This window comes from Plasmodium malariae (assembly GCF_900090045.1).
Source record: "Plasmodium malariae genome assembly, chromosome: 13".
Classification (NCBI taxonomy): Eukaryota; Apicomplexa; class Aconoidasida; order Haemosporida; family Plasmodiidae; genus Plasmodium; species Plasmodium malariae.
This window is the reverse complement of record NC_041787.1, coordinates 950677-964690: the sequence shown is the minus strand read 5'-3', so window position 1 is coordinate 964690 and position 14014 is coordinate 950677. Positions and strand designations below refer to the sequence as shown.

The window sequence follows — 14014 nt, the reverse complement described above, 5'->3', positions numbered from 1 at the left end:
TAGAGGAAAATATTGCTAAAATGATGATATTCCTTTACGCGAATATAGTTTTCAATTTCGTGTTTGCATGTATATACATGTGTAAGTATATATTTATATAAAATATGTATTACTAACATGCCTGTTAAGATGCTCTACTTGTACACATCTGTATACGAGAGATTTATTAGATACTTTGTATGAAGTATATATATATATAATTTATGCCACTGTGTTATAATTTTTAATAATGAAAAATAGTGGAAATTGTTTATAGAGAAAAAATTGTGGACGAAAAAATAAAAAAAAAAAAAAAGCAAAGAGATCATTTTATACATAAAAATTTTCTAATGGTTTACTGAAGCAGTAATAGGTTGAAAAATAATCAAGAAATAAACAGATAACAAATTATAAACGGGTGTAAAATGAAAAATGATACAAAAATATGTACACGACAACACATAAAAGAAAAAAAAAAAAAAATAATAAAAGTAAAATGGGAAAAGTATTAAAAATAGTTGGCTGAGATTGCTTTTGTAATCATTAAAAACAAAATTAAACACATAATAACGAAAAAAAAATAAAAAGTATAAAACATTGTTGTATAAGCATGTGCATATATATATAAATATACATATAAATGTATGTGTGTGTATATACAAACAATTGAATGAGCAGTAGAACATAAAAAATAAAATTATAATACCATATGTTATTTTATTCAAAGAATATTATTACACACATAATTTTTTTTTGTTCTACCTGTTAATCTGAAGTGAGATTTTATCACATTTTTTGGAATATTTTATAGGAGATATTATTAACTGTTCATAAATTTTTTATTCTATATATCTACCATTGCTAGTATCCCGGGCTTACTACAACACAACATGTTACTTATGGCTTAGTATTTGTTTGTCACTTTGTTTCATATTGTTTTATTATTTTTTTTTTTTTACTTTGATTCACTGTGTTTCATTTTGTTCCATTTTGTTTTATTTTATTTTTTACTTTATAGTTACTTTAAGTTTTACGAATTTAAATGTTACACCCGTCTGTGTTGTAATACGAACTATTCATATTTCCTGTCCTTTCGTGTGCATATTAATTAAGTACATTCCTCCAATATTCCTGCTGCATTTGTTGTAAAACAAGACTTGTGCATTTGATTATTTGTTTGTCTGTTTGTTTGATTATTTGTTTGTCTGTTTGTTTGATTATTTGTTTGTCTGTTTGTTTGATTATTTGTTTGTCTGTTTGTTTGATTATTTGTTTGTCTGTTTGTTTGATTATTTGTTTGTTTGTTTGTTTGTTTGTTTATTTATTCATTCATTTATTCTTTTTCTTTCTTTTTTCCAAAACGCTTTTATTCCTCTTAATCGCTTTAATAGATTTATTCGGTACAATCACTTTATTCGTTTCGCTCGCTTCACCGTTTTGCGCCTTTGCACTTAGCACGTTGCACACTTTTGTCAAATTGTGTTTTGCTTTTTTTTGTTCATCTTGTTATTAACAAATTTTTTTTCAATGTTGACTCCATTTTCATTGTCTTCCATTTTGGAGGAATATTTTATATGTTTTTCTTTTATTTGATGGCTTTGTATTAAATTTTCGTTTTTCAAATTTTTCATATCTGTATCTTCTTTATCGTTAATAATCCCCTTGCCATCTGTTATAGCACTTTTTGAATTTATAGGTTTTTCTTCATTTACAATTACATTACTTATTTTTGCGTACTCATAATCATTTGATTCATTATGATTTTTTATAAAATTTTTAATATTTTCTACAGTCAGTTCATGTTCATTTGAATTTGCGTCCGTACTTTGTTCGTTTCGTTTTTCATTCAAAGTATAATGTTGTTCCTTTTTTTCGCTCTCCAGACCAGCAATCTCGTTTTCGTTTGAGTTATTACTACCCTTGGTACTACCACTGTTATTCACACTAACGGTTAAATTTTCCGCGCCGCTTGTGCCAAACACTTGGGACACACTGCGAATTTGCGCAAGTTTCTCATCCTCCCCGTTTATAACTTGATTAGAGCTACCATTATTAACAAATTTTTCATCAGTTACACTGCTTAACTGATGGATATCATTAATGTCATAACGGTATTGCGTAAATTGTGCTGAGCCAGTTCCTTGTTCTTTTTCGTCTTCTTGCATATTAGCAATGTTGTTATAACTTCCACTAGAAGAAGATACAGGATCGTTATAATATAAGTGAGATGTTAAACTACCTACTTTATCTGACAGTTTCTTATTGTAGGAAGAGGTAACACTCGGTTTCATTTTATTGAAATTGTTAAAAATACTGTATGAATTGTTCAGGTTAAAATTTTTATTTATATAAATATTATGCATGTACAGAACTTCTTTCATTTCAGATATTTCTTTTCGTAAATCCTCAATTACATTTATATATGATTTCAATTCTAATATATCTGAATTTTTATTAGTATTACGTTTATTTAATAAATTTTCAGAATTTATTTGGATATTTTTTTGTGACGTTTCTAATATATATGAAAATATACATGTCGATAAAATAATAATAATTGAAATGATTACTAAAAGAATTGTAAGTCGAAATATTTTTTTTATCTTTAATTGTTTTTTTATTTCCATAATTTTTTTATCACTTAATTTATTTTTCATTTTTATATTTTTCGAATTTATTTTATCAAGTTTAACTGACATGTCCGTATAGTATGGCAAAATCATATTGTACTTATTCGAAAATAAATATCCTATAATACTGTTCATATAAGAATTGGATTTATTTTTTTTTAAATTATTTTTATGTATATTATTTTTCGAATCTTCTCCAGTTATATCATCATCAGACAAATAATTATTTTTAATATTTCGGTATTTGTTATAATTTTTTTTTCTGTGCATATTTTCAAAGATCCCACTTTTCGCGTGTATATTATATTCACTGTTGTTACTAAAGAAGTTACTTGAATCATACTTCTTCATTCCTTTTGTGTTATTATCTACACTTGTGAATTGAATAGCATTTGATCGATTATGTTCAGTTCGGAAAATTGGCATTACTTCATTCTTACGTTTATGTTCTTCACTAAGTAAATCATCTTTTGAAATCCCCTTTGCCACGCCGTTTGATATGCTATTTAATGTGCCATTTGCTACATCATTTGCTAGATTATTTGCTACTTCACTTGCCACTTCACTTGCCACTTCATTTGCTACTTCACTTGCCACTTCATTTGCTACTTCACTTGCCACTTCATTTGCTACTTCATTTACTACGTCATTTATCTCATTTCTTTTTCTGATCTCGTTCAGGTTTACATTCCCGTTAACACTATAGTCTGTACTTTCATTATCGTTTATATTTCCCTTATCGCCTGTCAAAATGATTACAGGCAACTTTGGGTCCTCGCTCTTAGGGTTGTTTTCATATAGTCTGTTATGCATTTCTTCGCTATTCATAATTTTCATGAAATAATGAATTTTTTTATGATCACTGTAATTTTTTTCAAAACATTCTTGCGAGCAATAAAATATCTGCTTGTTGTGTTTTAAACAAATGGGGCAACAAATAGTGGTATCCGTAACAACTCCGCAGCCCGAACATACAGTCATTTAATCGCCGAGGGGGGGAGAGGGAATTAACGTATGTTTAAATATATATATATATATGTATATATATATATGTAAGTATATGTATGTAAATGCGCGCGTATGTACGTATATATATGGATATGCTCATGTTTGTACATACGTATCAGCCATAACTGTACTGAATTACCAAATATGTGCGATGTGACCTTTTTTTACCTTAACTGTTCATGCGAAAAATAACGAAATAAAAGCAAAACAAAAATGATAAAAAAAATTTATTCCATTATACTCCTTTTAGTTCGAAAAATGCTCACGGACTTGTGTAAAATATGCATATATACGTAACATGTATGTACATGTATATATATGTAAGTATAAATTATATATATAAATACATATGTGTAACTCTGCTGCCACACAAAAATTAATATCCTTTTGCGAGTGACAACACTATTATGTTACATCCTTCTGCGTATATTAAATAGTTTTATATAATTTACTTTTTCCGCACTACAATAATTATAAATTTTTTTAACACAAAATGAAAACTTTTAAGGGCAAAGGGGAGTTGAACAAGAATTATGGGAACAAGAGCAGTTCAGGTACGCACTTATATAAAAACATTGTATACATATATAAACATGTATATAATATATATATATTTATACACGCTTACCGATACAAATTTATAGCTGCGACAGTACAAAAAGAATCTTTTTTAACAAAAAAAAAAAAGAAAAAGAGTTGACTTATTTTTATGGTATTTTTTTTCTTAAAATGCAAAATTTTCTTTTTTTTTTTTTCAACTATAATTTACTTAAATGAAAAGGAAAAAAATAAATTCACTAAAAAAAAAAAAAAAAAAAAAAAAAATGAGCTACAAAAAAAAATATTTACATATTATAAAAAAAGAAAAAAAAAATTTCACTGAAAAATAGGGAAAATAAAAATTTACGATGAAAAAAAAATAAACAACCACAAACGAGCAAACAGAGAAATAAATAAAATCAAACAGGCAAACAGAGAAATAAACAAAACCACACAAACAAACAGAGAAATAGATAACCCGAAAAACAAAAAAACAAGAAAACAAAAAAAGGAGTAGCAAAATAACAGTGTTTAATTTTCGTTACTAATTTTTTTTGGGGAAAGAACGATAAACGTAAAATAAGCTAAATATAGATACACAATGTTGAATGGAAAGAGAATACAAAAAAAAAAAAAAAAGCTCATCGAAATATTCAGTAGTATTAACATATACATGGAAAAAAAAAGAAACATTTAAATATGTTTGCAAATTTAATTACGGAGAAAAACGAAAAAAATTTTAGTTTTAAATTGAGAATTCTCAAGTGTTACATAGAGGAACACTTGCAAATTTTATTCAATAGGATGGAAGGCGGCAAATAAAATTGTACAAATCATATATGTGCTCATGTTCCATTATGCATATATATATATATATATATACATGTATAAACGTATAAGCATAAACCTTGGCTTCTAACCATTGGTGTTAAATCAGTGGCTGTTTGTAATAACGGACTGTAATGCTTTTTGCAGAACACTAGTGTATTTGTTCATGGCCTGTAGAAGGAAAAAATAAGGATGAAAAATAATAAAATTTATGAAAATATGTGAAAAGGTATGGAATTTTAAGAAAATTTATGGAAAAATAAGAAAACTTATGAAAAGTGAGAAAAATTAGGAAAAATAGGAAAAAAGAAGCAAAACATAACTGACAAAAAAAAAGACAGAATCGTACTTGTATGATATCATCGTCCGACTGTTCTCTCGCCTTTATGGTTAAAGCAAGCGCATCCTTTATCTCTTCAATATCTTCGACAAAAACATTTTTGAAGTTCATATCTTCATCAAAATCATAGTGCAATAATTTGTCACTTTCATTTTTGAGCATAATTAAATCTTCTTGCTTAAAGGAAATTTCACTTTGAATTTTACTATTTATGTACGCATTAATGTTTTCTATTTTACCGAATAATATATTATCTCTCTTTTTTTTATTATTTATATATTTATTAATTACAATTTGAAAGTCAGATATTTCTCTTTTTAAGCTTATCATTTCTGTTTGAATTTTTGTAGGTAATTCTACTTTTATTTGTCCAATAACTTTTTCTAATTCTTCACATTTTTTTATAATTTTGTCCAAATCTAAAGAAATTTTTTCAATTTTTGCAGTTATTTTATTTAAAACATTATTTATCATATCATTTGCAGTATGTTCAATTAACTGCTGGATATTTTTATTTGCTTCAATTCGTTTTTTTACTTCAATATTTATATTCCTTTCAATTCTTAATATATCATATTTTATTTCTTGGTAATAATTCTCTCCCTCTATTTTTTTATTTAGCCGTTCGTCCAAAAAAGTCGACTCATTTAAATATGACATGTCAGGAATTTTATTTCTGCTCATATTTAAGTCATACGTCAAATTCCCTTCAGACGTCGTGGAGCTTTCGCAATTGTCAATCATGGTTAAAATTTTGCAGAGTGGTCGAGAAGAGTAAGATAAAGTTCAGCCGAAAGAAATGAGTTATAAAAATTAAGCTGAAAAAATGGAGTTATAAATATTAAGCTGAAAAAATGGAGTTACAAAAATTAAGTTGAAAATTTTGAGTAATAAAAATTAAGTTATCAACGTGAGGTCATCAACTTGAGATCACCAACGTGGGGTCATCAACTTGAGATCATCAACTTGAGATCATCAACGTGAGGTCAGTAAAATTATTTTATTACATTTAATTTGTCTCAGCTATGTGAAGAGAATACTGGTGAGGGTATAAGATCTCAACAGTTAAGCACTTGTAACTCTTACAAATACCCATTTGCAAATGGTGTGTGCAGACTCAATGAAATAAGCGCGAATTGAAAAAGATACGCGTACACATCGTTAATAGGTGAAGCTGTAAAAAGGGGGGGGGGCAAAGTACACGGCTACTGAGCTAGTGTTATATATATATATATATGCATATACGTATATATGTGTGTGCATATGTGTGTTTATTTCCAAACAGTAATTTTTATGTTAATTTCTGGTCATATCACTCATATTTTCTTTTGTTCTATGATTTTGTTTTATTTAAAATAAATAAAACGCATATTTTATATATATATATTTTTTTTTTTTGCTGAGAAAATTTAATTTCAAATTGCTGCAAAAATTCTAAAAAGAATAAGTATGCAATTTGCTTGTAATTAAATGCTTACACGTTATGCACTTTGCAGAATTATGTATTTGCAACTCTGCGCCATTTGTTCGTACTTTCGCAAGTTTTGTCGTCTGCTCGTTCCCCTCTCGCTTAACATTTGTTGGTTCATTCGTTTAATTGATTTTCTTGTTCGTTAATTCGTTTAACTGATTTTTTTGTTCGCTCGTTCATTCGTTTTCCCCATTTTTAGCCATTTATATGTTGACTGTGCATCATATAAATAAAAGTATTTTTATCATTACCATTTTTTTTCTTTTTCGTTTTTTTTTTTTTTCTTTTTTTTTCTTTTTCATTTTTTTCTTTTTCTTTCTTTCTTTTCTTTTTCTTTTAAACACCCATATAAAATATAGTACACCCATTGGAGCGCAAAAGGATACATTTTAAATGTTCATCCCAACTTTTATATATTTGAGAATTAAGAAAAGGAAAAAAATTTCAAATTGTCTTTAAAAAATTGCTAATAGTTATTGCATATGAGGAGATGGAGGTGTGTAAATAAGTATGGTACAAATATGTAATGAGTACACGCAGTACCCCTACATACGTATATATAAAATGTACGTTCGCGTAGGTGTGCAAAATGTGTGGCAAAAACAAACAAGAATTTTTCAAAGCGTAACATCCTTTTAAGCTTTATCACATTGCAAAAAATTATTCTGAAGAGTTTTGTGTATACATTTAACAGTTAATTAAAAAAATACAGTGAGTGCACATTTACGTTAATGTACATTAGTTCTATCTTATGAGTTTTTATATGGGTCTTCAAAAGGTGAATGTCATTGAGTTATATAACAATACGGTTATATAACTCATTATTAAGAGAATATATCCATACATATATATATATATATATATATATATGTATGTATGGGTATATGTACATGTGTATGTAAGGAGTTTACATATATATGTACACTTGTTTTAAAATTATATTTCCAAACAAAATATTCCCCCCTTTGTATGTAAAAATTTCCAAGTGGATGTACTGCTACTCCTTTTTGATGTTCCTCTTCAGCTTTCTTAAAGTAAATATGTATATATTACACACATACTTGTGGACATATACATATAGCAGCTAACTGTATGGAACAAATGGGTTCATATATTCCCTCCGATCAAATATAGAAGGCAATTTTGGAAAAACAAAAACATTCATAACAAATTAAATCGTTTCTTGAGGGTTATTCTCTGTGATGAAAACTTATCGTCTGGTGAGAACCTGCACGGATGAGCTGAGAATGTTACGTTTCCGTTGATCAGGGGCTAGAAAGGAATATGTGGAACCAACGTAAAATGTAGCAAAGTAATATGAAGGGACATAAAATGATGCAAAGTAATATGAAGCGAATGTAACATGTAACAAACTAGCAAGAAATTTGAAGAAATAAAATTATATTTGAAAAATTGCGCATTAAATATGTAATTATATAAGTACATTAAAAAAAAAAAAAAAAAAAAAAAAAAAGAGCAACAAATGTAGTGTTTCAAAAAATCCTAAAATATTATTTCTTTTTCATTACCTTAACAGTGTAAACCCTTTTTCCGTTTTCATCCAAGTAATACCTTAGCATGTACATTGTTTGCAAAAAAATTTAGCATATATTTAACAGAAAGTTTAATTGTACGTTGAAGTACAAATTTAAAATTTAATTTTTAGCTTAAATTTAAATTTAAGTTTATGTTTGTCGTTTTAACACTTATTATAAAATTCAAGAAAGGGGGAAAATAATAATATTTTTAAAAATTGACGTTAATTTTTTTTTTTTTTTTTTTTTTTTTTAAGCTTTCTTAAAATATTCTTTCTTGTTTTGTTGATATATTGCTATATCTCTGTACTGCTACAATACTACACTGCTGCACTGTTACACTACTACACTGCTAAACTAAACCGGTTTGTTTATATTTTTACTCTTAAGCTTTACCCATAGGCGAAACAAAAAAAGATATATAAAAACATGTAAACATTTGAGCGTAGCTAAAAATTTACTCATGTTAAATATGTATATATATGTAAGTAAAAGTTGTATATTGAATACTACAAATAAGAATTTTTTGCTTCATTTTATGGCTGGATTTTTTATTTTTCTATTTATTTTTATTTTTATTTTTATTTTTTTTTATTTTATTTTTTTTGTCGCAGTTATCATATCTGCAGTTTTCGCATATTTTTGTTCTCCTTTAATGATGCTGATAATAATATGATTTTACTCCGCTTAATAACTACTTAGGGTTCTTTACCAAAGGAAAAATTGAAAATTCATCTTTTCCTTCCCGTCCCGTCTTTCTCCTTCGAGCTCCTTTCCTTCCCTTTCCATCCCCCCATTCTTTTTTTTTTTTTTTTTTATCTTTTTCGTCTGCGTCTCCCTCTTTTTCTTCATCGTATATAGCATTTATCATGAAGGATGGGGCAGAATAGCAGCAAAAGCATTCATTCCCTTATACTGAAATTGAAAGAAAAGGATTTAAAAGAAACAGAACTCTATTCCGAATTGTTGCACTTGGACGACACTTTCAAAAGTGATAACAATTTTTATTTAATCAAAAAAATTGTAGACGATGTGACCAATTTAACCTTTTTATTTAAATTTTTAATGAACACATTAAAAAACATTTTGCAAGGTACCATTTTTGCAACTCTACTCATTTGGTCATCTGTCCCCATGTTGTACGACCTTATTAATGAATAGTGTGCCTCTGTATATACCTGAACATATATGTATGTATGCATGTATATATGTATGTATGTATGCATGTATATATGTATGTATTTATGCATGTATATATGTATGTATTTATGCATGTATATATGTATGTATGTATGCATGTATATATGTATGTATATGCATGTATATATGTATGTATGTATGCATGTATATATGTATGTATTTATGCATGTATATATGTATGTATTTATGCATGTATATATGTATGTATTTATGCATGTATATATGTATGTATGCATGTATATATGTATATATATGTATGTATGTATTTATGAGTGAGTGAGTGAATACAGGAATTATTGCTGGATGGTGTAATACTGCATGCAGCGCTTACTAAAGATGCTTTACGCATGGGCACCCGTGTTACGGTGCCTTCAAGACGCATATATTTCCATATTGCGTAGTAGCTCAGAAGAAAGAGGATATTATCTTTTTTTATTCTATTTATTTTGTTTATTATGTATATATATATGTATATGTTCATGTATTTATTTTATTTTTTATTTTTTCGAGCAGATTCAAGTGACGAGCGGGTACGTGAGTGCAAGGTTTGTGTAAAAATATGCCTTAGTATACTCCCAGTGATCCAGTACAATTACAAGAAAAGAGACATCTTTAGCTTAATGTGGAAAGAAAACTGTATGGAAATATTGGATGAACGTAATTACATTTGTAATAATATACTAATATTACATATTTTCAATTTTTTACTGATAATTTTATTCACTGAAAACATAAGTATCAACAAAGCAATATGTGAAAGCCGTCATAGTGGTATTACTAGTCCAGATGGTAGCGCTAACCCTAGGAATATGGTGTTGGTAAAAAATACCATTGATGTTTATAGACTATGGTTAACAAAGTTTTCAATACATGAACAAGTCAGAAGTTTTGACATAAACAGTGGTAGAAATGGTGATACTACAAATAGTAGCAATAGTAGTAGCAGTTGTGTGAATAATGAAAATCGTAGTAGTAATAGTAGTAGTAGTTTTGACAATGACAGACTGAATAATGAAGAAGGGAAAAATGTGGATCCTATTATGAAAGACATCTACTACGTGAATGGAAAAAAAAAAAAAATTCCATTAAATGAGCAAGATTCTTCAAAAACAGATGGAAGAAGGAACCACTGGTCTACTACAATTACAAATAGTAAAATGGAAAAGTACGAATTGAATAACAGAAACAAACAAGAGGCTGAACCCATTTCACATAAGGACAAACCCGAAAATTATTTACTTGTAAAAGATGCTAAAGGGATGAAATATGGTCCCTCGAATGAAACACATTTTAGGAACGGAGATGAAAAGATAAATACAATTGTAGCAAATAATAATATGATAAATTTAGAATTAATTAAAAACAGGATAAAAATATTAAAGTGCTTATTAATATTACTAAGTTCATATATCTATTATGATGATAAAAATTATTTAAAGGAAAAAAATTTTTTTTTATTTCTTTTTACAAGTGGGGAAGTTTACTTTACTGCTAATTTTTTTTTATCCTTATTAACCGTCATTTATGATAACGAATTTAATTATTTTAGTTTTTACTTTTATAATGATACATATTTAGAATTTTATAATTTATGTATCCATACTTTAAATATATTGATTGATTTTAACCCCTTTATTTTGAGGGATAACAAAAAAGTACATTACATGAATAGTGCGGTTAGATACTATTATAAGTCAAGATTCAGTATAGATAAAAAGGAGAAGCATATATATAGTAATACAGATAAGGAAGAGGAACACGAATCCGACTTTTCTAACCCTCCTAAGGAAGAAAAAGAAAACAAAGCAGGGAGTAAAAAGAGCGAAAGCAGTGTATGTACACCTATAAACGAAAATGTATGTTATTTTAATAATATAGAAACAGATGATACATTACCCTATGAAAATGAGAAGATGGACACTGGCAGCAAAGCTGTAAGACGTAGTAGTAAAGAAGAAAAGCAATGGAAAAGCCAATTGCATACCAATTTAAAGCAACCATTGCAGCAGCAGGGGCAAATCACAGATCCAGGAAGTTCCACTAGTTTAAGCTCGGCTTCCCTGGATGGCAGCTTTGCATATAATGACTCGTTTGAAGAATCGTGCTACTCGTCTGAGAGTGATAATAATGATATCGAGAAATGTGCTTGTACTAATAAAAAGAGCAAAAAAAAAAAAAAAAAAAAATTTTATAAATTAGAACAAGTTTTGAAAAATAAAAAAAAATATCTGAAGGAATATAACCAAAAGGAAGAAGAGAAACATAGTGATAATTATTATATATATGTAAAAAATAAAAAGGAAGCAAAAAATATGCAATGTAATAACGTTTTTTTAGAAATGATCCGTAATTTAGAATTAGATAATATGCAGTATATTTACAAAGGGACTTTAAATATATTAATAAGTTATAAATTATATTTTGAAAATTTTAATGAAAATATTTTATTTATAGACAGTTACTTATGTTTATTATGGCATCTGATGAATAATAATAAACTTTTCATTAAGTATATAAAAAATCATAATAGCAGTATATTTTTATTTTACATACTTTATATACTACTATGTTTTAATAATCATAGAAAAAGAGAAATGCAAAGACTGGCAGATAGTAGAAAACGTGAAGGAATGATAACCACTGCTTTAATGAGTAGTGGGATGAATATGACCTCTTCAAACAAAAAAGAAGAAAATGATGAAAAGGAAAAATTTATTTATAATAATGAAAATTACAATAAATCGAATAAATGCGATGAATTTAATATTCGAAAAATAGATGGATTAATTTATATTTGCTTATTCATAATATTGAAAATATCCTCAAATTCAGCTATTTGTAAAAATTTAAATGAAAAATATGATCAAAAGATAAAAATAAATTTTCTTTTAAAAAATATATCTCATTTTGATACATATGTAGATTTCTTAGTATACGTATTATATATGATAGTAAATGATAATATATATTTTTTAAAATTTGAAAGAATTATAGATATGTCTATTACAATTCTTACAAATATGAGTGTTTATATTAAATCTATGAACACTTATTCTTGTGAATACATAATTAGTATTTTGAAAAAAATTTTAAAAAAGGAATGGATATTGTCGTCTCAACACCATTATTATTCCTTATTTCTTATCCTGGATTTTATAAATAATATTCTGTCCCATAATTTAAATGATAACTATAATTTAGTTTATATGATCATAAAGAATAAGGACGTTTTCTTTTCTATTCATAATTTGGATGAAGAGTTAAAAAATAATTATTTATTTGACTCCAACACCCCAACTGGTAAGTTTTCCACAAGAGCTGTACAAGATGAATGTTTCAGATGATTATGTCCTCCTTGCGCTATTTTGTCATTTGAGTTTCCGAGTAGGATCCCGTTACCATTTTTATTCCATTCAGCTTCAATTCGCGTCCCTTCGCTTCAATTCGCGTCCCTTCGCTTCAATTCGCGTCCCTTCGCTTTATTTCGCTTCTTTTTGCATTATTTTAAATATATTGTATTTTTCATTTTTTCCTTACCGTTCATGCAGATTATTGGGTGCCGACCCAAAGTTGGCTAGTCAATTGGAAAAACAAATTACCGCTCCATTTTATCAACAGCATAATTTACGACTTGGCAATTTTGGTAATATGCAAGAAAGTTTTGAAAATGGTTTCGTAGGGAAGAACCAAATACGCTTTGCCTTATGTAATGATGTTCACGTGCATACCCTGTTTATCTATCTGTATTTCGTTATATGTGCGTTATTTGTGCGTTATTTGTGCATTATTTGTGCATTATTTGTGCATTATTTGTATATTATTTGTGCATTATTTGTGTATTATTTGTGTATTATTTGTGTATTATTTGTGCATTATTTGTGTATTATTTGTGTATTATTTGTGTATTATTTGTGCATTATTTGTGTATTATTTGTGTATTATTTGTGTATTATTTGTGTATTATTTGTGTATTATTTGTGCATTATTTGTGTATTATTTGTGTATTATTTGTGTATTATTTGTGTATTATTTGTGTATTATTTGTGTATTTCTTATATGTTTGCCTGTTTGTTTATTTTTTTTTCGCAGATCGAAGAGGAGTGCGATGAAAAAGAAGTCCTGGATTACAACGAAGTTGTCAACCTAATTAAAAATCATTGCTCAACAATAAAAAATAAAAAAATTCCTTTCATAATTCGAAAATATGAAAAGAATATGCTGCTGTCCAAATGGGTTACTAGCTACATATATTTTCTCCTTTTTTTCCATATGTACAAAGAAAATCTTTTTATAAATAATGGAATAAAGTTTATATCATAAGAACTAGAAAAAAATACTCATAAAGTAGCTACAATGAAATAATTAAAGTGGATATTCAAGTGTAAGCTGTGGCAGCACATGCCACACATGTCAAAAGCGTTGTACACGCTTTGCATATTTGCTCAGCCTTTGCAAGGTTTTGTCCATTTTATATATTGTATAT

At 27.4% G+C, this 14014-nt stretch overlaps 4 protein-coding genes across 4 annotated transcripts; 1 reads left to right on the top strand and 3 right to left on the bottom strand.

The window, feature by feature from the left end:
- Positions 1 to 1451: 1451 nt before the first annotated feature.
- On the bottom strand, positions 1452 to 3590 carry PmUG01_13027500 (HP12 protein homolog, putative; the record flags this gene model as incomplete). The annotated part of the gene is made up of 1 exon (XM_029007253.1): positions 1452 to 3590. One exon carries the CDS (start codon positions 3588 to 3590, stop codon positions 1452 to 1454), a length of 2139 nt encoding a protein of 712 aa, XP_028863661.1.
- A 1500-nt stretch (positions 3591 to 5090) lies between these two features.
- Positions 5091 to 6069, bottom strand: PmUG01_13027400 (SF-assemblin, putative; the record flags this gene model as incomplete). Its single annotated transcript, XM_029007252.1, has 2 exons — positions 5091 to 5156; positions 5335 to 6069. The coding sequence occupies 2 exons, from the start codon at positions 6067 to 6069 to the stop codon at positions 5091 to 5093; spliced, it is 801 nt and encodes a 266-aa protein (XP_028863660.1).
- Positions 6070 to 7957: 1888 nt separating this feature from the next.
- Positions 7958 to 8382, bottom strand: NOP10 (H/ACA ribonucleoprotein complex subunit 3, putative; the record flags this gene model as incomplete). Its single annotated transcript, XM_029007251.1, has 2 exons — positions 7958 to 8068; positions 8326 to 8382. 2 exons carry the CDS (start codon positions 8380 to 8382, stop codon positions 7958 to 7960), a joined length of 168 nt encoding a protein of 55 aa, XP_028863659.1.
- An 825-nt stretch (positions 8383 to 9207) lies between these two features.
- Positions 9208 to 13851, top strand: PmUG01_13027200 (conserved Plasmodium protein, unknown function; the record flags this gene model as incomplete). Its single annotated transcript, XM_029007250.1, has 4 exons — positions 9208 to 9424; positions 10045 to 12831; positions 13080 to 13174; positions 13621 to 13851. The coding sequence occupies 4 exons, from the start codon at positions 9208 to 9210 to the stop codon at positions 13849 to 13851; spliced, it is 3330 nt and encodes a 1109-aa protein (XP_028863658.1).
- Positions 13852 to 14014: the final 163 nt, after the last annotated feature.